The sequence below is a fragment of the Syngnathoides biaculeatus genome, chromosome 7 (genome assembly GCF_019802595.1).
Source record: "Syngnathoides biaculeatus isolate LvHL_M chromosome 7, ASM1980259v1, whole genome shotgun sequence".
NCBI classification, from domain to species: domain Eukaryota; kingdom Metazoa; phylum Chordata; class Actinopteri; order Syngnathiformes; family Syngnathidae; genus Syngnathoides; species Syngnathoides biaculeatus.
Genome location: NC_084646.1, coordinates 13,185,290 through 13,206,068, shown reverse-complemented (window position 1 = coordinate 13,206,068; position 20,779 = coordinate 13,185,290). Strand labels below are relative to the sequence as shown.

At 42.6% G+C, this 20,779-nt stretch overlaps 1 protein-coding gene across 2 annotated transcripts in view; it reads right to left on the bottom strand.

Annotated features, from left to right (window-relative positions):
* Window positions 1-20,016, bottom strand: part of LOC133503765 (importin-13-like) — a 37,683-nt gene extending 17,667 nt beyond the window's left edge. The window contains exons 1-14 of one of the 2 annotated variants that reach the window (XM_061825690.1): window positions 19,780-20,016; window positions 18,757-18,897; window positions 18,307-18,428; window positions 11,910-12,035; window positions 11,490-11,846; window positions 9,728-9,981; window positions 3,996-4,136; window positions 2,686-2,827; window positions 2,417-2,583; window positions 2,219-2,339; window positions 1,031-1,178; window positions 698-879; window positions 603-629; window positions 386-520 (exon numbers count right to left, since the gene is read on the bottom strand). In XM_061825690.1, the coding sequence (XP_061681674.1) occupies window positions 386-520; window positions 603-629; window positions 698-879; window positions 1,031-1,178; window positions 2,219-2,339; window positions 2,417-2,583; window positions 2,686-2,827; window positions 3,996-4,136; window positions 9,728-9,981; window positions 11,490-11,846; window positions 11,910-12,035; window positions 18,307-18,375 (1,869 nt within the window). In that variant the 5' untranslated portion in view covers window positions 18,376-18,428; window positions 18,757-18,897; window positions 19,780-20,016. Of the gene's footprint in view, window positions 1-385; window positions 521-602; window positions 630-697; window positions 880-1,030; window positions 1,179-2,218; window positions 2,340-2,416; window positions 2,584-2,685; window positions 2,828-3,995; window positions 4,137-9,727; window positions 9,982-11,489; window positions 11,847-11,909; window positions 12,036-18,306; window positions 18,429-18,755; window positions 18,898-19,779 lie in introns of both variants that reach the window. The other variant, XM_061825689.1, reaches the window with a different exon arrangement.
* Window positions 20,017-20,779: the final 763 nt, after the last annotated feature.

The following is a 20,779-nucleotide window of genomic DNA, read 5'->3' as shown; positions in this document are numbered from 1 at the left end:
GTCAATTACAAAAAACGAGAAAAGAAAAAAAACAAAGCTGGCAAAATAATTTTTTGTGGTGGTGTTGAAGACTCAGACTCCCTCGAGATTAAAATTCCCTTCTTCTGTGTTACCTTCTGGTTAGTTTGTGTGTGAACGTGTGGGCATAAGTTGTGACCTGTGACTTACAGCAGCTCCGTGGAAGTGTTATTTTGTATTTGCGCTTGACTGTTAAATGGCTGAAACTGATCTGTGGGAGCCCCATTTCCTCAAGTGGGAACGTATCTTAAACCTGCTCATACCTGAAAATTTGGCTCACAAGGCAGGCCCACCCCCCACAAAAAACAATACCCTCCACTTGTTATGCGTGAACATGTGTGGTATGCGTATATGTTGGTCCACCCACCGTCTCCTCTGCCAGCTTCTCTAATTGCTGGATGTAAGGCGTGATGAGGGAGTGAAGGTTCCTCAGAATGTCCTCCACGGGTAGTGCAGACAGAAGGAAACCCAGCGCCTGCATCAGCCACATGCATTGACTCGTCTACCAAAACAAACAAAGTCATCACAGGTTTAAAAACCGCCATTTAATACCAGCTGATTAGAAAGAGACATTATAAACTTACCTTGTGGATCTGCTTTATGAGAACCTCCTGTAAAGAAAAGAGAATAGCTAAAAGCACAATAAACAATGTAGTCAAGAATAGCAAAACGGACATACCTGAGATACGGCTACTATGTTGGCGGCGTAAGGCGGCAGATCGCTTTTGCACTCGCGGCAGATCTTCTTTAGTGTAGAAACGGAAGAGATGGAAAGATCTGGGTTGCCCAAAGCCTGCAGCACCAGGGGCAGGACACTGCTGAGCATCACTGGGTGGTCTGCCAACCACTCAGCCAGGGCACCTAGCAGGATTTATAGTAGATCAGGTGGTCTTTCACGTTTTAAAAATGGATTAAGAAGTAAAAAAATCACTAAGCGTGTATTCTGGTCACAGTGTTTGTTGTGTCATAAAAGTAAAATTGTCTATGAGAGACATGACAGCATTGGCCTCACCTATAGTAAACATCACGGTGTCAGCCAGCTGAACGTTGTTGATGCTGATTCTGGGGATGAGGCCTATGAGGCCCGGAATGACGTCAGAGTAATTGACGTCTATCGTCTCTGCTATGGACTGGAAGCCATACAGCAAAGCCTCTGTGTGCTGCGGAAGGAAAATGTTGTGAATTAGTGCTAGCGAGTCACCAATAAAGAAGTCCCTTTTCTTCTTTAAAGGGGCATATTACTGTAATTTCCGGCCTATAAACCGCGACTTTTTTCACACGCTTTCAACCCTGCGGCTTATGGAGCTAATTTGTCCATTTTTTCTAACAGCCACAAGGGGGCACTCAAGGGGAAAAGGTAAGAGTGAGACCAGTGAAATATATGTGCCGAGGAAGTGACTTTTACCGGAATGTTTTTTTGTATTTTTTTTACCGGCGCGGTTAGCCCTGTGCTAGCATTAGCGCTATGCTAGCGTGTTGCTGCTGTGTTACTGCCGTGTCTTAGTGATTTTTATCGTTTTTTTTTTTTTAACCGGCCCTGTTAGTGGTGTGCTACCATGTTGTGCGGCTGTTTTTTTTTTTTTTTTACTGGTATGTTTTTTACCAACCCTCTTCGTGTGCTACCGTGTTGTTGCTATGTTAAGCTAAGGTATTAAAACTTTCTTTCTGTGTACCGTCTTTCTTTGTAAATATCTCTTGTTTCAATGTGGGCACTTGCGGCTTTTTCACAGGTGTGGCTTGTGTATGTACCAAATGGTATTTCCTTTACATAGGTACTGGGTAAGGCTTCTAATCAGGTGCGCTCTGTAGGCCGGAAATTACGGTATATGCAATTAGTATATACTTTTTCATAGCTTGTATACAAATAGTTGGGTCTCTATAATGGCTACCCACCAGAGTTATACATATATTTAATTAATATGTATATATGATATACTGCTTTTATATATTTTAGAATTTATATTTATTTATTAAAACATTTTGGGAAAAAAAGGTATATTGAACCTTTATTAGAAAACTAGGGGGTTGAACAAATTTTTTTCAGCTTTAAAGCCAACCGGCTCACAAATCTCTTTTTGCAAACTGGGATCAAGAAACAAATTGTGTGCAATTTTTGAGACTCCACTGCACTTGGCTATTAAATATACTGTGACACATTACGAAAAAAAAAATGTCATCTGAAAAACAGCACCCCACCCACCTGCCATGACGTGGGCTGCTCCGTATTCGTCAAAAGTCGTCCCAGTTTGTCGTAGAGATTACTCAGCAGCTCAGCACCCAGCATCTCATAGACATACATGAGTGTGTCAGAGATGTCCACTCTGAGGAAACATTCTACATTCAGTCTTTTCCAAGAAAAAAAAAAAAAACTCCCTCTAGAGCCCGCAACGCCACACACCTGTAGATGCGGAATTGCTCTTTCTCATCTGAGGACCAGGACGCGTATTCTTGGTCTGAGGGGAACTGGGCTTTGTGGAGCAGAACGTCCACTAGCTGGAAATAAACCGGCCTGTAGACCTGCAGGTACAATGCCTGCTTGTTTGACTCGAATGACATGATTTCATCCTGGGAAGCAATAAAAGAGAGACCTGTCTTAAGTATGGAGAACAAAACTATCCAAAGTAGTGTGGCAAACATAGTAGACCGTCCACATGAAGATGCCCTTACTTGTAGTGTGTACCAGAAGGTGAGCGTGAGCGAGCTGGTGGTCTCATTGACCGGGTAGTGGCCTGGGATGCCTGTGCAAAACATGATCATGTTGACTAAAGCCAGGAAGCTCTGCCAGTGATCCACCTGCTCCAGCAGTATCCTAAAAGGAGAAATAGTATAAAAATGTTTGATGCTGTTAGTCATATGCCTTATTTGACTAAAAATGCGATTCAACGTTAAGCCTTGCTTAATTTTACAATGCTTCCAATAATAGAATGTTATTTTTAAAATGTGATTTTGTACAACAGTTTTTAATGAAAAACAGCTTTTCTCATTTACATTTTTTGACCATTAAAACTCCAGTTTGTTTGCAAATTGTACAGTTTGTAAAATTACCCAAATTTTCAGTTATTTTTAAGCCAATTCCCAGTACCTCCTTTTTTCTTATACCGCTAATATTCTTTAAACAGGTCTAGAGGAAGATCCATCCATCCATTTTTTTCGTCGCTTATCCTCATTAGGGTTGCGGGAGTGCTGGAGCCAATCCCAGCTGTCAACGGGCAGTAGGCGGGGTACACCCTGAACTGGTTTCCAGCCAATTGCAGGGCACATTGAGACAAACAGACGCACTAACAATCACACCTCGGGGCAATTTAGAGTGTCCAATTAATGTTGCATGCTTTTGGAATGTGGGAGGAAACCGAAGTGCCCAGAGGAAACCCACACAGGCACGGGGAGAACATGCAAACTCCACACAGGCGGGTCCGGGATTGAACCCGGGTCCTCAGAACTGAGGCCAACGCTTTACCAGCTGATTCACCGTGCCGCCGCGTAGAGGAAGATCCCACAACAAAATAAAAACCAAAATTTTCTCCATGGTCACCAGAGGATACATCCACTTCTTAAAATGGGTGAGAGAATGGATAGCACGATTGCTTCACAGTTCTGAGGATACGGGTTCAAATCTGGCCTCGCGTGTGTGGACTTTGCATGTTCTCCCAGTGTCTGTGTGTGTTTTCTCCATTTACTCTGGCTTCCTCCCACATTGCAAAAACTGACACAGTAGGGTAATTGAAGACTAAATTGTCTGTAGGTATGAGCATGAGTGTTAATAGTTAAATGTCTGAAATCAGTTCAGGGTGTATCTCGGCTCTCGTCAGATGGGATGGGCTCCAGCACGACTGCAAGCCTCGTGAGGATTAGTTGTATGAAAAATGGATGGATGGATGGCTCCACTATCTTAATTAAATCACATAAAGAAAGAAATCATTTCTGAGGGGTTCAAGTCTAAGCGTATACATATTGTTTAGAGACGGACAAAGACCCACCTGGAGTGGTTCTCTCCCAACGTGACAGCAATGCGGCAGATGCCGTGGCAAGTCTCCATGTCGCCGTTCTGGACGGCCTCTCTGAGCTGCTCCTGGAGAGCCAGCACTGGAGGGACCAGCTTCAGCAATGTATTCACGTACCTGTGTGACATATAAACAAACAGTTAACAATAGGATTTCCCTGACTCCCCTTGCAGGTGGGCAGGGCCAACTCCATCCTTTTGTCAGCGTGCTGGAACAGCAACTCCGCATACCAAATAACGAGCACGCACGTGCAATGGTGTTTATTCACTTACTCATTTCAACTGACATACTATAAGAATTAGCTGCTTGTGCTGTGACTACCGTGATTTCCGGCCTACAGAGTGCACCTGATTATAAGCCTCAGCCAGTACATTTGTAAAGGAAACAACATTTGGTACATACATAAGCCGCACGTGTGTAAAAGCCGCAAGTGCCCACGTTGAAACACGAGATATTTACAAAGAAAGACGGTACACAGAAAGAGTTTTCAAAGTTTTAATACCTTATCTTAGCTTAATGTAGCAACAAAACGGTAGCACGAACAAGGCTGTTAAAAAAAAGCATACCAGTAAAAAAAAAAAAAAAAAACAAAAACAAAAATAACAGCCGTGGCAGCTACACAGTAGCAACACGGTAGCACAGCAGTAACAGGGCCGGTAAAAAAAAAAAAACATACCGGTAAAAATCACTGAGACACGGCAGTAACAAAGCAGCAACACACTAGCCCAGTGCTAATGCTATTGCAGCGCTAAGAGGGCCGGTTAAAAAAACATACCAGTAAATGTCACTTCCTCGGCACATATATTCCACCAGTCTCACTCTTAACTTTTCCGCTCGAGTGCCCCCTTGCGGCCATTAGAAAAAAATGCACAAATTAGTCGCATAAGCCGGAGGGTTGAAAGCGTGTGAAAAAAAACGCTTATAGGCCGGAAATTACAGTACTAACAACGACACAGCTTGTATTAGACATAGAGTTACTCCACCACAGTGGCACTGCTTTGTTCACTACTCCCATCCTGTCCTACCCTTTCCTTTCATGTCTTCCCTCCTCCTGTCCTGATGGTTAGTTGTTGTATCCTTTCCTGGTTGTCCCCTCTCTTCACAAATAAGTATATGACTCACTTTCTTTGTAACATTACTTGTCGTCATATAACATGACGATTCAACTATTCTTTTGCCTTGGTTTGTATCTCTATTTCTCACGTCTGATTTGTTTCTGTCTTTTCATTATTCTGCATGACCATGGAACGGAACAGAACAGGTTAAAAAAAAACGAAAAAAGATAAGACACATCCACCCAATTACATGTGTGAAAGTCGTGTCTGGAGCGGCATTATTTTTTTTTTTGGTGTTGATCGGTGACAGGGGAAATTATCCCCTCATCCATGGTATCAAGGGCTAATGTCTTTCCTCGGATAAACACACCCACCAATTAACACCTACACATCTACCAGTAATTGGAGTGTAGCATTTAAAGCTACCGCCAAGAGTTAAATAGGTAACAGCCAGGATTCTGTCTGTCTCCTCATTTAAACCTCCCTCAACCCACTACAAAACATCCAAACGTCTAATTCACTCTCGGATTGGCTCAAGCAACACCCAGACAATGTCGTCCTTAACAGAGTCACGCAATAGCGTGACATTTAAAGATCAAGGCCGTGCAGTATGTGTGTGTATTGAAATGTCAGACTGTGTATAAATGACAAAGCAAAAAAATAAAATAAAAAATAGTCATGCACGCTGTGTCTGTGTGTTCGAGAGAAGGAGAGAGTACCCCACCCCATCCATTTTTTGGTGTAAAGGGCAGCATTTCATCTTCAGAGAATGTTGCTCAGGGGTGTGGCTCCCAGTTGATTAATAATAACAATGACATGGCAACGTTGGACAATGAAAATCCATTTGGGAAGGCACCATCAAAGTATAAATGCATTTCATCACATATAAGCGGGCTAAGGGCTTGTATTGTGGTAAGTGTGTATATTTGTATGCGTTGTGCATGTAAAATGTATAAATTAAAAAAAAAAAAGGTTTGGACTTATTCAAAATGTTTTTTCTAGTATGAAGACTGTTTTGAAGAAAAATGTTATTTTGTGAAAATAAATTTGCATTGTTTCCCTGCAAAATAAATATTTTTCATTAAAAAAAAAAAAAAAAGGTAATTCTCCCCTCAAGAGGAACCAATTTTTCCAAAGATCCTTTTTTTTCCCCAAGAAGATCTGGACTTTTTGGGAAATTAATCACAATTTGGGGAAAAACAAAACATTGTCCTTAATGTGTTGTTTTTTTTGTATTTTTTGGGAGGTGGGGGGTGGGGCGACAAAACAGCGGTTTTTCTCAGAAAATTCATAATTTTGGGCAAGAAATCTGTATGCCTATACAATTTTTTTTTCCAAAGAGAACACCCATTAAGAAATAATTTTTAAAAATTCTAGTGAAACATTTTTGTTATTTATTTTAGAAAAGAGGTCAATTTGTTAAAATTTAAAACTTGTAATATTGCAAGTTTATCCTCATTATTAAAACTTTTTCGGGGTTAGTTAGCGTTAGAAAATGCTGATCTGTGGTATTTTGTTTCGGATTTCCACAGAAACATAACCGAATGGCTGAAGTGCAGAAGGGCTTGCTCTCAAATGTCCATAAATGGTCAAATACCAAAAATTTTGTTATTTAATTTCACACTTGGTGGGCAAGGAATCCAGAGGCCCAATTATTCATCTTCAACTATTAAGATCCCCATTATCAAGAGGGTCTGTTGCAGTTTCCTTGTTCCCTGCCGTCCTCTCAATCACACTTCCCGACTCCCTGCTGCGATCCCCCCTGAATTACCTTGGAGACAGGGGGAAAAGGTTGCCTGGCAACAGGATGCAAACAGACCAATCGCGTGCCCTCAAATGAGTTGACTCTGGTGAGTTTTAACAGAGGGAGAGAACCCGAGAAGGGGTTGGGGAGAGGATGTGCAAATAGCCGGGAGAATAAACATCAATCTATAGATGTCTGCTGTATGTAAAAATACCTTGAGGCATGCTTTCTACTAGATTTAATGCATCACTCATCACATTGGAAGTGACAGGTCAGCATCTACATGCTGCCTGGTCTGTGAAGCAGCGGTCAGGACCGCCGTGTATTTCTCCGCACCTCCATCTTACCGCTCGCTTTCCTCATTTTGGGGAGGAGGGGTAATGAGCGCTCGCCACATCTGAATCGACCGATCGCGATGACATCTCGCCCTGGCTCTGTAACCATAGCGACGCCAGCCAACCAAGACGTGCCGCTCTCTTCCTCCACCTACTTGCCTCTCCTCCCCCCTTTTAGGCTGTCAACATGCCCCTGCATCACATCCCTCCCTCCATTGTGCCCAGCCAGTGCCCACCCACCCTGTCCGTTCCTAATAGTTAGAAGACTTATACTGCTCCAAGGCAAATTTTTACATTGTTCCCAGGACAAGCTTTCAAGCTGCTACAGTGGAATCTCCATTGTCAAATTTTGATTTTGACTAACATCATTGGGAAAATCATGGCTTAAAGGGGATTTATGAGAAAAGTGACATTTTAATGGTTTGTACAGAAATAAAGGGGAACACATACACACAGGGGGCAACCCTCAAAACACTTGTTGGCTGTTTATCCCTGCTTGTTCATGAATATTTTGGGTTAAAAATAAACAAAACATGTTCACAAATGCAATTTTCAGGGCAGTTAGATAACTAAGCTTTGTTTCATGAAGGGATGAAGTCTCCTCAGGTGAGAGGTGAAACGTCTTCTAAGACAACCAGAAATAAAGTGTAATTACTGTACGTACTGTCGTAGGCGTGTGCTGGATTTGCATTTATACTTGGAGATTTAATTGCTCAAAAATATATATTTACGAGAAATAATGTATCTTTGGGGGCGCCACAGTGGATCAGCTGTATAGTGTTGGCCTCACAGTTCTGAGGACCCGGGTTCAATCCCAGCCCTCCCTGTGTGGAGTTTGCATGTTCTCCCTGTGCTTGCGTGGGTTTCCTCCGGGCCCTCTGGTTTCCTCACACATCCCAAAAACACGCAACATTAATTGGACACTCTAAATTGCCCCTAGGCATGATTGTGAGTGCGGCTGTTTGTCTCTATGTGCCCTGGGATTGGCTGCCAACAAGTTCAGGGTGTACCCCGCCTACTGCCGGTTGACAGCTGGGATAGGCACCAGCACTTCCCGCGACCCTCGTGAGGATAAGCGGGAAAGAAATGGATGGATAATGTATCTTTGTTCATCTATTAATACCTCCTGGCACTACATTCTATGACATTTACATTTTGTGACAACCCCCTCCCCTTTTCTTCTGGTAATATAGTCGCCACGATCCACTAGTGTTCCCATCCCCACGTTAACGAGTCTATCCGGTCGCATTTGAGTGGACAAAATAAAGTCCATGATCCTAAAAAATGGGATGCGGTGGTGTCGGTATACAATATTTTATTGCTGTACGTTAGTCTGATATAGTGCTATCGTGAAAGAGCAAATTAGTCTTGCATTCTGATCCGTGCATTTGGTGTTGTCTCTCAGTCTCCCCCATACGGCATTTTTTTTTTTTAAGTAACTTGATACTGTCAGATATTTACACTTCTACGGCAAAAGACGAAGAAAGCTAAAAATACTCGCTTTACTGGGCACGATTGCACTGCAGCGTAAATGACTTTTGGTTAGCCAATCAATGTCGGCAAATTATGATAATAAAACCGATCAACCGATCAGCTGTGGGTTCAATATGTCTTTACCAATTCCCTTAATAAATGTCTGAAAGTGCATGGGCAATTACAGCTCTCATTGCCCACGTTTAAAGGAAAATTCCGGTGGTTTAGAGGAACAATGTATCCAATAGGTCATGTAATATGTACTCTTTTTGATAATGTGACGTTAAATCCTGTCTCATTTAATAGTGTTTTGAGATTTTTATTGACAATTACAACTTTTCAGGTGTGCCACTATTTTCGCGAATCACATGACCTACGTGCACGGATGTGACATGTACCGTGCCGCAACAAACGCTCGATTACATGGGACGCCACTATGCTCAATGCTGATATCTCGGATTTATCCTCATCTGATGAAGAAATACTAGTATCGGTTGATCTGGAAGATGGATGAATACTTCCATACAGATTTGATTCTGTGGCTGTAATAAATGTTGAATATTCGGATGGTTCTTCGGGTGGAATGACGCGGAGTCTGATGAGCAATTAACCGATACTGCTATTTCTTCATCAGATGAAGATAAATCCGAGAAATCAGCGCTGGACATAATTGTGTCCCATGTAATCAAGCGTTTCGAACAGCACGTAACACGTCACATCCGCGCACGTTTTCACGTGACTCGTGAAAATGGCGGCGCACCTGAAAAGTTGTAATTGTCGAGAAAAATCTTCTCAAAACACTACTAATTGAGAGAGGATTTAACATCACATTAACAAGATAGAGTATATATTACTTGACCTATTGGATACACTGTTACTCCAAAACACAGGAATTTTCCTTTAAGGGCATTCCAGTAACTCAATTGCTCAATTTTTATCCCCACTCTGCCCGAGCAGACGGGTATCAAACTCGCCCGTGACTCAAATATTGACTCAGAACGCGAGAAAAAAGATAAACACAAATAAACAAAAACAAATAAATAATAAAACCAAGAAAATAAAAACATAAAAATGTATGTCTGAACATAGACCGGGATGCACCTTTGGGAGTCTGGCTGTGAGATGGCGTTGACCAGCGCCTCAACAGCAGTGTCAAAGAGCTCGGGGTCCGGCAAGGCGACGAAGCAGTCGTAGACCAGGCCCTCACTCTCGCTGAGCGGCACATCCAAAAGCACCCAGGACGACAGGCACCGCAGCACTCGGGCCTTTACCGCCCCTGGGCTGTCCGTCCGTCGCAGCAGCTGTTGGAGCAGCGGGCACACAGAGCCCCACTCCTGGCCCAGTGCACCTCGGACCTAATGCGAAGAATTAGGATTTGTTATACTTTAGTGATAACATCTATACAGTGAAAATTTTGCAGAGATTTTGTTATTTTCTCAGAGTACTCTAGCTTGCTTAAACATTCCAAAGAACTTGCATGCTATATTAACCGATTAATGTAAATTATTCGTGGGCAAAGTTCCCTCTAAGATAAGCAACTGCGCATTTGCGCACTTGTCACACACTCTCAGCGCAGATGAAAACAGATCCAGCGCAGTGAACTACAGCATGAAGTCTTCTTTTTTTTTTTTTTTTTTTTAAACACGGCACCACACTGCCTCTTACAATGAGCTGCTGTTCGGCCACACCGGGCCACACACTCTACTTCCTACTTTATCTGACCCCGCCCACCTCCGCTCTTAAAGGGGTAAGCTAAAAATGACAAACACGGCCCACCACTAGTGCTTTAGTTAGGAACATAGTCTGGGCAACGTAGAGCCAAGAGTTAGACATGCTGCTTACGTTTACTCTTGATAATAATGGTAAAAGTAAAAAAAAAAAAAAAAAAACAGAAATGCTGTTGCTTTAATGAATGTTGGAGTATGCGAATAATGGAAGAAAAAGTGGTGAAACTGGATGAGATTTTCTCTTTTTTTTTGAGAAAAAGGTCTGGTCTGAACCCAAAGTAGAAAGTGCAGGATCAGATGGTGTAATGTTAAAATTCCACCTTGGCGCAGCCTGATCGAGGATGAAACCACAGATGATACATTGGCCAAAAAGCTAATTCTGTATTTTAAATATAGGAGGCAACATAATGACTTTAAAACTGTTTGGGAGCATCATTCATTTCAACATGCAGTGCGAAAGATATTCTGCAAGCAATAATTCAGTTTTACACCAAGAAAAACAGACAGGGATATCATTGTGGGTTAAAAAGAAATGAAACAAAGTTGAAAGCAACATTTCAAATTTATAGTTCATAGTTGGCTTGGTTTGCTTAGCAATGTATTTTTTTGTTTGTTGACATTTTCCATGTAAGTTTGCAAAAAACACAAACTTGTTCTTAAAAATGTTCGGATGGGAATGTAATCTGAACCTTTTAATGAGCCATGTAACTTCAATAGATGACACTGATTGATCACAGTGCGTACGTCTGATGTTGCTCACGGTGCTGTGATTGGCTACCAGTCCTGAGTGTACCCTACTTCTCTCGCCAAAAATCTACTTAAATTAGTTGAAAGCTCTTTACTGTCCACGATTGATTGTCTCCATGTATCCTGTGATTGACTCTTAACAAGTTCATGGTGTTTCCCGCTTTTCTACCCAAAAGTCAACTTGGGTTCACTCAAGACATTAAATGGTCCAATGTTGTGAATGTGAGAAGTGACTGCTTGTTTGTCTTTATTTTCACTTCTACTGACTGGCAACCAGGCAGCGTGTACCTCGCCTCTTGCCCAAAGTCAGCTGCGATATACTCCAGCTCACCCACCTATTAATGTAGAAAATGGAAATGGATAGATGGAACACAAGCAGACAGACGAACCTGTCCCTTTCTGTACTGCGGCAAGCGGCTGGTCTGGAACTCCTCGGGAAGAACGGTAAGCAGCTCTAGCAGTGCCAGGCAGCGCGCCCGCCCGTCGATCCCTCCGCCTTCCTCCTGAAACACCCGCACCATCTCAGCCACGGCGCCGGGCCAGGCCTCGGGCATGGTGTTGAGTGCCAGCGATGCCAGCGCCACGCAAAGCCGCGTCAGCACCATTTTGGCGCCCGAGGAGAAGCAGGCGATCTGCGAGAACAGCTGGCTCTTCAGCGATTCGTACTGGTCGCTGGGGATGTCGGACCAGTAGCGGGAGATCTTGGTGTGGAGAGCGCTTGCGCCAAAGTACTGGATCTCAGGCACCTGTGGAGTGACACGATAAAGCTGTTCATTTTACATGTATGTGATGATGTGTGAGTTTTGTACCTTTTCTGGGCTAAGCAGAGCCCAGCAGAACTGCCAGGCCTGAGGAGACACTTGGGCCTGCATGAGCCACTTCTGGGCCAAATTCTTGTTGTCGATGTTGGGATCATAATACAGCTGATGGAGGGCCTGCCAGAAAACAAGACAGGAGATCACAATTTGATCAGATCAATCATCCAAACCATCGTGAGGATAAAAGAAGAAATATCTGGAAATAGAACCGCAGTGTGCTGTGATCAGTCTTTTAATTTTCTCAAAAGCAGACGGTGTGCCTTATATATGGATCAATATTGAGCTCCATTTAATAATTTAATGGATGCATAATGTAACCCCAGCCTCTACTGTAGCATCTATTTTATGCGCCTTATAATCCGGTGCGTCTTATAATGCGGTGCGCCTTATATATGGGAAAAGTTTTAAAATGTGCCATTCATTGGAGGTGCACCTTATAATGTGGTGCGCCTTATAGTGCGAAAAAATACCTTAAAAAAGTAGGTTAGCTAATTTACTGATTACTCAAACTTAAAGATAATTTAGTTACTATGCTGATTACTTGATTTCAAAAGTAAGTCTGAGAAAAGTAACTTTTTAGTTTTTACTATTTTCAAAGCGACCCCAGTTTACAATTCTCAGCACACCTGTGCCCCCGCTTCAAATTTTTCAGCCCCAAACTCGGCCGAATAAATTCCAAGTGTTTGTGTATGTGTGTGTGTGTGTGTGTGTGTGAGGGGGGGGCGTAGAAAATGTCATCTCCCAAAAGGGGGGCGTTCCAAAAAAAAAAAGTCTGGGAACCACTGTGCTAGATTCTAACATGTGATGTCCCAGAATGTTGTGTCCCTCAGTACTTATATTCTTGGCCATTTTGCTGCACAAAAGGTCCCTTTTATTTGGTCTTGAACTCCAGTTTCGCTGGACATTGTGTAATATGCCGGTAACATTATTTAATATCATCTACCCCCACCCCACTCCCTATGAAAAAAAGAAGCCCGAGGACACTTTCTCCGCTATTAGCAAAAGCATTGACCTAAAAAAAACGGCGCTCTGAAGTACATCTGATAAGTGGTACTGAGCAGCAAGGGACTTAGAGAACACATTCAAGAAGAATGATGGCATATGAACGCTTAGAGGCACAAATATGCAATAAAAGCGCGGTTTCACAACAGGGAACCATCCATCAGCAGCAACATTAAAACCATTGACAGCTTCGACAACGCAATAATTGTGCCCACGAGAGTTCAGATATTAAATTCCTATTGAATCGGCTTAAATGTAAGATGAAACAGTAATTAGTGTACTGTATCTCAGTCCAAAATTATTGTACAGTTTGGAAACTGAGTGAGGATTTTGGGGTCGGTTAGCGGGGCTATGTATCTAGTCTTTGATTTATATCTATACCCACAAGAGCCTGGAATGGATTAAAAGCATTTACATCAATTCAATGAATTACAAGCGTGGTCAATGAACTCATTCAATTTAAGATGAAGTACCACTGTGTTTGTTTTTTCTATTCGTAACGAGAGTGACGCCTGAATTCAATCACTACCCAGACACAGATGGCGAGAACCCGCCTGTGCCACCTGAACGGCACCTGAGGACAGTGAGCTGTCGGCAGAGCGGCCATTGAGAGGCGGAGGAGTGACGTGAGTGAGAAAATGTCCCCTCGGTCACAGCCTCGCCATCTGCTCTCACATTCGCCAAAGCCACACTGAATTGTGCCAAATGACTCAGGCTAACGCAAAGAGGCAGTCGCAGAGGATGAATGACGAGCAGTGAGATGAAAAAAAAAAAAACGCCCGCTTTTACTGGAGATGAAATCGGGGCTCTTATTTTCACACCTTTTCGTTCAATTCAACTGAAATGTCGAGCATGAGATTCAAAGGCAGAGGAATGAAGAGTCTAGCCCAGAAAAAAATACTGCGAGCCACAAGACTCTTTTCACATGTAAAACGACAATTACACTTAATATATGTTTTTTTTTTCCTGTAAGTAATGATTGATGTTGATGTTACAGAGAACCATAATCATTTAATTAGAATTAAAATAGTTGAGAATTAAATTTGAGAAATAAATGAACAAAAATAAAAGCAATTTTAAATTAAATGTTCATTACTCTACTTTTGGCGGCACGGTGTCGCAGCTGTAAAGCATCGGCCTCACAGTTCTGAGGATCGGCGTTCAAATCCTTGTGATCCTAAATATAACGTATTTAGCTGTTAAAGCATCATTTTATTAGTAATGACACAGTATTTCTTATTGCATGAATTTATAATTGTTTTACATTTACTTGAAATTTATATTAATAAATACAGACAGTACAATAGAATTTTAAATATATATACATTGGTAATTTTAGATCTGCATGAATATATGAATACGTCCAATTAAATAAAAAATGCATTTCTTTCTTGACATTTTTATGTTTAAAAAAATTAAACTTAACACTTCCATTTTAGATTGCATGGTGGTGCAACTGGCTAAGCGTTGGCCTCACAGTTCTGATGACCCGGGTTAAACTCCAACCCCGTGCCTGCGTGGGTTTTCTCCGGGCACTCCGGTTTCCTCCCAGATCCCAAAAACATGCATTAATTGGAGACTATGAATTGCCCGTTGTTGTGAATGTGAATGCGACTGATTGTCTCTATGTGCCCTGCGATTGGCTAGCGACCAGTCCACGGTGTACCCTGCCTCCTGCCTGATGACAGCTAGGATTGGCTCCAGCACTCCCGCGACCCTTGTGAGGATAAGCGGCTCAGAAAATGGATGGATGAATGGAAAAACATTGACATGAAAACTGCAATACAAAGGATTATCATGTACTGAAACCCTAGTGAGGATAATCGGTACAGAACATAGACAGATGGATGGATGGTTTTCGGTATCTGCGAACACTGAAATGTATATACAGTACTCGGAAAACCTGTGCTCATCCAAGCTATGTCATGTATCTAATCATCTTTTTTAGTTGTAAATCGCGTTTGGTGTCGCAATGGGTCAAAGACTGCATCGGTTGTGATGGTTTTCACGTATGAAAGTTGACATAAAAAAAGGTCTGAATGATTGATTTGATTGACTGATTGTACTGGTATCAGTGCATTAGAATTTTCTCGCTAAACATGAAACCTGAACTTGATATCTTGTGTCTCAATTTGTAAATGCCATAAGTTTTCCGTTTAGCCTACGGAAAAATAAAGTAATTGGTCCGACCACAAAACAAGAAGCCCACGTTTCTGCTGTGCACCGACTCAGAATGCTAACGCTAACAACCAAGTGTCGCGCTTTCCTCTTGGACCGGACTACAAGAGACTGGGCGGGTGGTGAGTGTGGACAATATAGTACATTGTCTTCAGATTGAAGAAAGAACAAATGCCTCTTGGGTAGCCGCCAAGCCAGGAGCCATCACCTCTGGTACCATGTACACAACAATCAACACAATGTGACGTGCTAAACTCTCTTGGCGAGTGTGAAAGTCCATTAGTGGTAGGTGAGCTTTTGGTACCTGTTCCTTCACTGAGGACTTACTCAAATAAATCCACTTCTAAATACCACCACTATCAAGTTGTAATAGAAACTTTGAATGCTACATAAAACGAAGTACAACATCCACATGAATAATAAATAAATAATAATATATTACTTTAAGGGCATAGTGGACGTACCTGTGAGCGTCTGCATCACAGGTATGAGGACCCGGGCTTCTCATCCCGGCCCCGCCTGTGTACCATTTGCATGTTCTCACTGTGTCTGCGTTGGTTTTCTCCAGGCAATCTGGTTTCTCCCATATCCAAAAAACATGCAACGTAGGTTAACTGAAGACTCTAAATTGCCCGTAGGTGTGAATGTGAGTGCGACTGGTTGCTTGTCTATTTGTGCCCTGCGATTGGCTGACAACCAGTTCAGTGTGTACGCTGGCTCCTCCCAAAGATAGGTGGGAGAGGCTCCAGCACTCCCTCGACCCAAGTGAGGATAAGCGGCACAGAAAATGGATGGATGGATGGATGGATGGATGGATGGATGGATGGATGGATGGATGGATGGATGGATGGATGGATGGATGGATGAACTTAAAGAACTCTGGGATGCTCATACACGAACTTCTTTTTTCTCCGCTGCCAATTTGATATTTCCAGTTTTTCAAAAAAGGGATGTAATTTTGTTCTAGTTCATTGATTAATTGAAAAAATATTGGACAGATTAATTGAAATTATGAATTTAATTTAATCATTGATTATTAAAATAATTGTTACTTACAGCTGTTTTACACATAAAGGAATATTTTGTAGAATGACAATGTGAAACAGGCATGTTCAATATTTGATTCCTATCACATCAGGTACTTTCATGATAGATAACTCAAATGTTAATAAGTTATTAATAAACCTCACAGATGCATTAATCATGTAAGGGATGGATACTTTGTTAGCATCTGCATTGGAAAAATAACCGGAAAGGTGCTAAAAGATGTTCAAATGAAAGCGCACAATAGCAGCATCATCATTGTGCTTTTTATGACATCGCCACTCTCCACGTCCTGCCCCTCCCCCTATGGTCCACCCTGAACACCCCCCACCACCCCCCGCCAATCCTCACAATTTCTGCACATTAACTCTGCTCTCACACACACACTTTCCTGTCTCCATCCTCCCCCACCCCTCTCTTTGGTACCGTCTGTCTGCGGCCACCCGGTAGAGAGATTTATGGCAGCAACACAGGACGACACAATTCAACACCCTAAATCATTGTGGAACAAAATGGTGGGGGTACTGAAATGACAGTGCCTTTGAAATTTAAAGGTCTGCGCACCTCGCAGGAGCTCATTTTACCCAGCATCACAGGATTGATTGTGCAGTGACTACATTCTTGTGTTATTGGTGACTGTTTGAGCACCATGCAGTAAATGGCTCGGTAAGCCTCTCATGTGGGCTGCTAGCTAGTTAGTGCTGGACAAATTTTGTCCCATTGTCCCAAAAGTCATCACAACACGGCAAGTGCTTTTTAAAGTTGCATCAGTTTGGACAGCTCACTTAAAGATGTAGACTGCTATTTTAGAATCTCACACTGGCCACATGCTTGTGATGCTTTTATTGGTGTGTATTAATTAAGCCACAAAGCAATGAATTATATCGCAATCAGATAAGTACTTTTGAAAAATAGGATATATGCAGACAGGTTACATTTACAAACAACAAATGCAAATGTCAAAACAACAAGATTAACATACAATGGAAATGCAAACACCACAGCACATGAAATCAACAGCAGAATGTCATTAACACGCAATGGAAATGCACAGCATAATGACATGAATCTAAATCATGGCGACATTCAGGTACTCCAGAACTGAGATTGTACTCCCTACGACTCGATAATTCATCCGGGATACTGAGGGAAAGCCAAAATTGGATGTTTTGGAGACAAGATTCGAGAGAGCAGACTTCGATGGTTTGGACATGTTCAGAGGCGAGAGAGTGAGTATATTGGTGGAAGGGTGCTGAGGATGGAGCTGCCAGCCAAAAGAGCGAGAGGACGACCAAAGAGAAGGTTTTTGGATGTGGTGAGGGAAGACATGAGGGCAGTTGGGGTTAGAGAGGAAGATGCAGGAGATAGGCTAAGATGGAAAAAGATGACACGCTGTGGCGACCCCTAACGGGACAAGCCGAAGGAAAAGGAGAAGACCAAGGACTCATACAGACCAGACTAAATTAGGAAGATGGACAACATTTAATCAACGAAGTTGGGATATTGAAAGTGCTTAATCCCTGAAGTAGCAACAAAATATCTTACTTCTACTTTAAAAGTGTTTACTTTCCAAAATGGCTCATAAATACCTACACTTTCCCAATTTAGTTCTGAAAACAGTTTCCAACCCTTTATATTTGTTTTCCACATCTTTTTGAATCAAATTCATTTCAAATATAGTTAGCATTAATGTTTTGTTTTGTGTTGTGTTTCTTTACCTTTTGGTGATACGGTACCAAGGGGAATTTATTTCTGATGCCAATTTTCATCTAATTAGGATAAACTTTCAATACATTTTTCCTTAAACATTAAGATTAACGGAAGCTTGTTGGTCCATCACCAATGTTGTGGTTTTATATTACCGTTGTGTTTTTATTGTATTGCCACTTGACTCGGACACAAGCATATAACATTTTGCACATCAACTGAGGACATTGTACTGTAGAGAAGTTCCAACAATATGTAGTGTTATTCTCACTTTAGATGTCAAATAACATATTGTACTTCTTAGTGTATTTTCCTGTGGGTCAAATTTGCTCTTTAGAGATTGCCAACCCCCTGGGTTAGCAGAAGGTTATTGTCCCTTTGTGTTTTTTGAGCGTACCAGCACAATAAAAATATACGTTCCTAATGTTGTGGTCAATAGCAAAATCAATGCACTCACCTTTTCTACATTCTCCACCGTGAAGTCCAGTGCGTCCGGTGTGATTGCTATCCTCCCCGGCGTCTCCATCACAACAACCCCCTCTGGGGCACGGAGCTGTCAAATGTCCCCGAGCACCTCCCAAGAAAGAAAAAGAAAATACTCGTAAACCTAAAGTTAGCCAAATTGGCCTCACAATTAAACAGGGCAAGGTGATGGGTCATGGAATATGCAAGCCGGCGTGCTAACGTTACCTCGCCCGTCTTGACAGCGGCGAGCTAACCGATGCTAACGCGAACCCACCGAGAAACACTAAACACGGCTAGCGGCTAGGCTAACTTTAGCAACGCGCGCCTCCCGACACCACTACCGCCCACACGAAACCCCAAACTACACACGTATGACTCACTCATGCGAGCCCGCACCTGACCCCGTGTGTATTATGCTTGACATAAGCAGGTTTTCCATACCTTTGTGTCCGGTCGCGACGGGCGACGATGCGGGCTGGCTGACAGCTTGATGCCGCTTCTCTGCGCTTTCTCCTCTCAACTCCGTGCTGCGTCCAAGTGCTGCGGGAACTCTCGATGTCAACACGCCTAGCAACGCCGTCCACTGAAACCGTACAGAGCGTTCATTATTATTATGATTAATATTATTATTATTGCTTATTTTCTTTGTCCTCCTTGGATGTAAGTATTAGTCCTGAGTATGAGTTCTCCAAAAAACAAAAAAAAAACACAGACAGTAATGATATTAACAGTTCTGTACAGTGACGTATGTTCATGAACGCAACACGGTTTGAACACAACCCCATCCAATTTCATTTTTGGATGCATTCTAGTACCAAGGGAACAAACAATTATGTCATCGGGCCAAGTAACCGTCATATTTACCGAGAGTGTCTTTATATTTCTAGAAGTCTTTTTCTGCTTAAATCAAGTTTATTTCGGCTTGTCCCTTTCGGGGTCGCCACAGCGTGTCATCTCAGATGAACGCACATATATGTTTGGCACAATTTTTACGCCGGATGCCCTTCTCAGGGAGTGGAGGCCCCAGTGGGATACGAACCCACAACCCCTGGTTTACCAAACCACAGTGCTCTAACCACTCAAAATGACATATCCATACAGTTGACTTTACATGTACTTCACGTGTATGCATGTGCGGATACAACATTGGAGTTGCAATGTGCAACTCCCGGTCAGTGTTATAAAAATAATCAATAATCGAGAAGAGGAAAAAAAAATAAAAATAGAAAAAAAAAAAAAAAAAAACAGGCGGCACGGTGAGGCAGCTGGTAAAGTGTTGGCCTCACAGTCCCGGATTCAATCCCGGACCCGCCTGTGTGGAGTTTGCATGTTCTCCCCGTGCCTGCGTGGGTTTTCTCCGGGCACATCCCAAAAAACATGCTGCATTAATTGGAGACTCTGAATTGCCCCTAGGTGTGATTGTAAGTTTGGCTTTCAGTGATGTTGAAGTGTTACACACGCCTACCTTTGGTGCGGGCAGCGTGGGATGGATTCCCGCTCAGTGATGGTGGAGATTACTGCCCTGCGACTGACTGGTGACCAGTTCAGGGCGATGTTCGCCTTCACCCAATGCTAGCTGGGATAGGCTCGAGCAGTCCCGCAACCCTCGTGAGGATAAGCGGCTTGGATGATGACATGACATATTTACAAAGTTTATTGACTTGATTAGTATATAATGGTAGAAGGGTTTCCCAGGATGGAGCTGCCATGCAAAAGAGCGAGAGGAAGACCAAAGAGAAGGTTTATGGATGTGGTGAGGGAAGACATGAGGGCAGTTGGGGTTAGAGAGGAAGATGCAGGAGATAGGCTAAGATGGCAAAAGATGACACGCTGTGGCGACCCCTAACGGGACAAGCCGGAAGGAAAATAAGAAGAAGAGGTAGAAGGGTTTCCCAGGATGGAGCTGCCATGCAAAAGAGCGAGAGGAAGACCAAAGAAAAGGTTGATGGATGTTGTGAGGGAGGACATGAGGACAGGAGGATGCACGAGATAGGCTTAGATGGAAAAAGATGACACACTGTGGCGACCCCTAATGGGACAAGCCAAACGAAAAAGAAGAAGATTCCATTGACTTGCATCAGTTTTACGAGGCGCTTACGTATCCAGTGAAGACAAAGCAAAGCTTTACCACTGGGCAACAGCGACACTATGTGGCAAAATACCAACATTACAAGGAAAGACAGAAATTGTGTGATTTGATGTAAACAACAAACGTCTAAAAAAAACCAACAACAACTTTGCGTCATACCTTTATTTTTAACGGACTGCTTCGGCTTTTTATAACCTGGTATGACCAGTAGTGACATTCAAAGTCACAGGCCCAACATCAGCAGGCTATTTTTGAACCCACAACACGTGGCAGCGTTTCTGGAAAACGAAAAAACGCCCTCGAGAGAGAGAGAGAGAGAGAGAGAGAGAGAGAGAGAAGAGAGAGAGAGAGAGAGAGAGAGAGAGAGAAGAGAGAG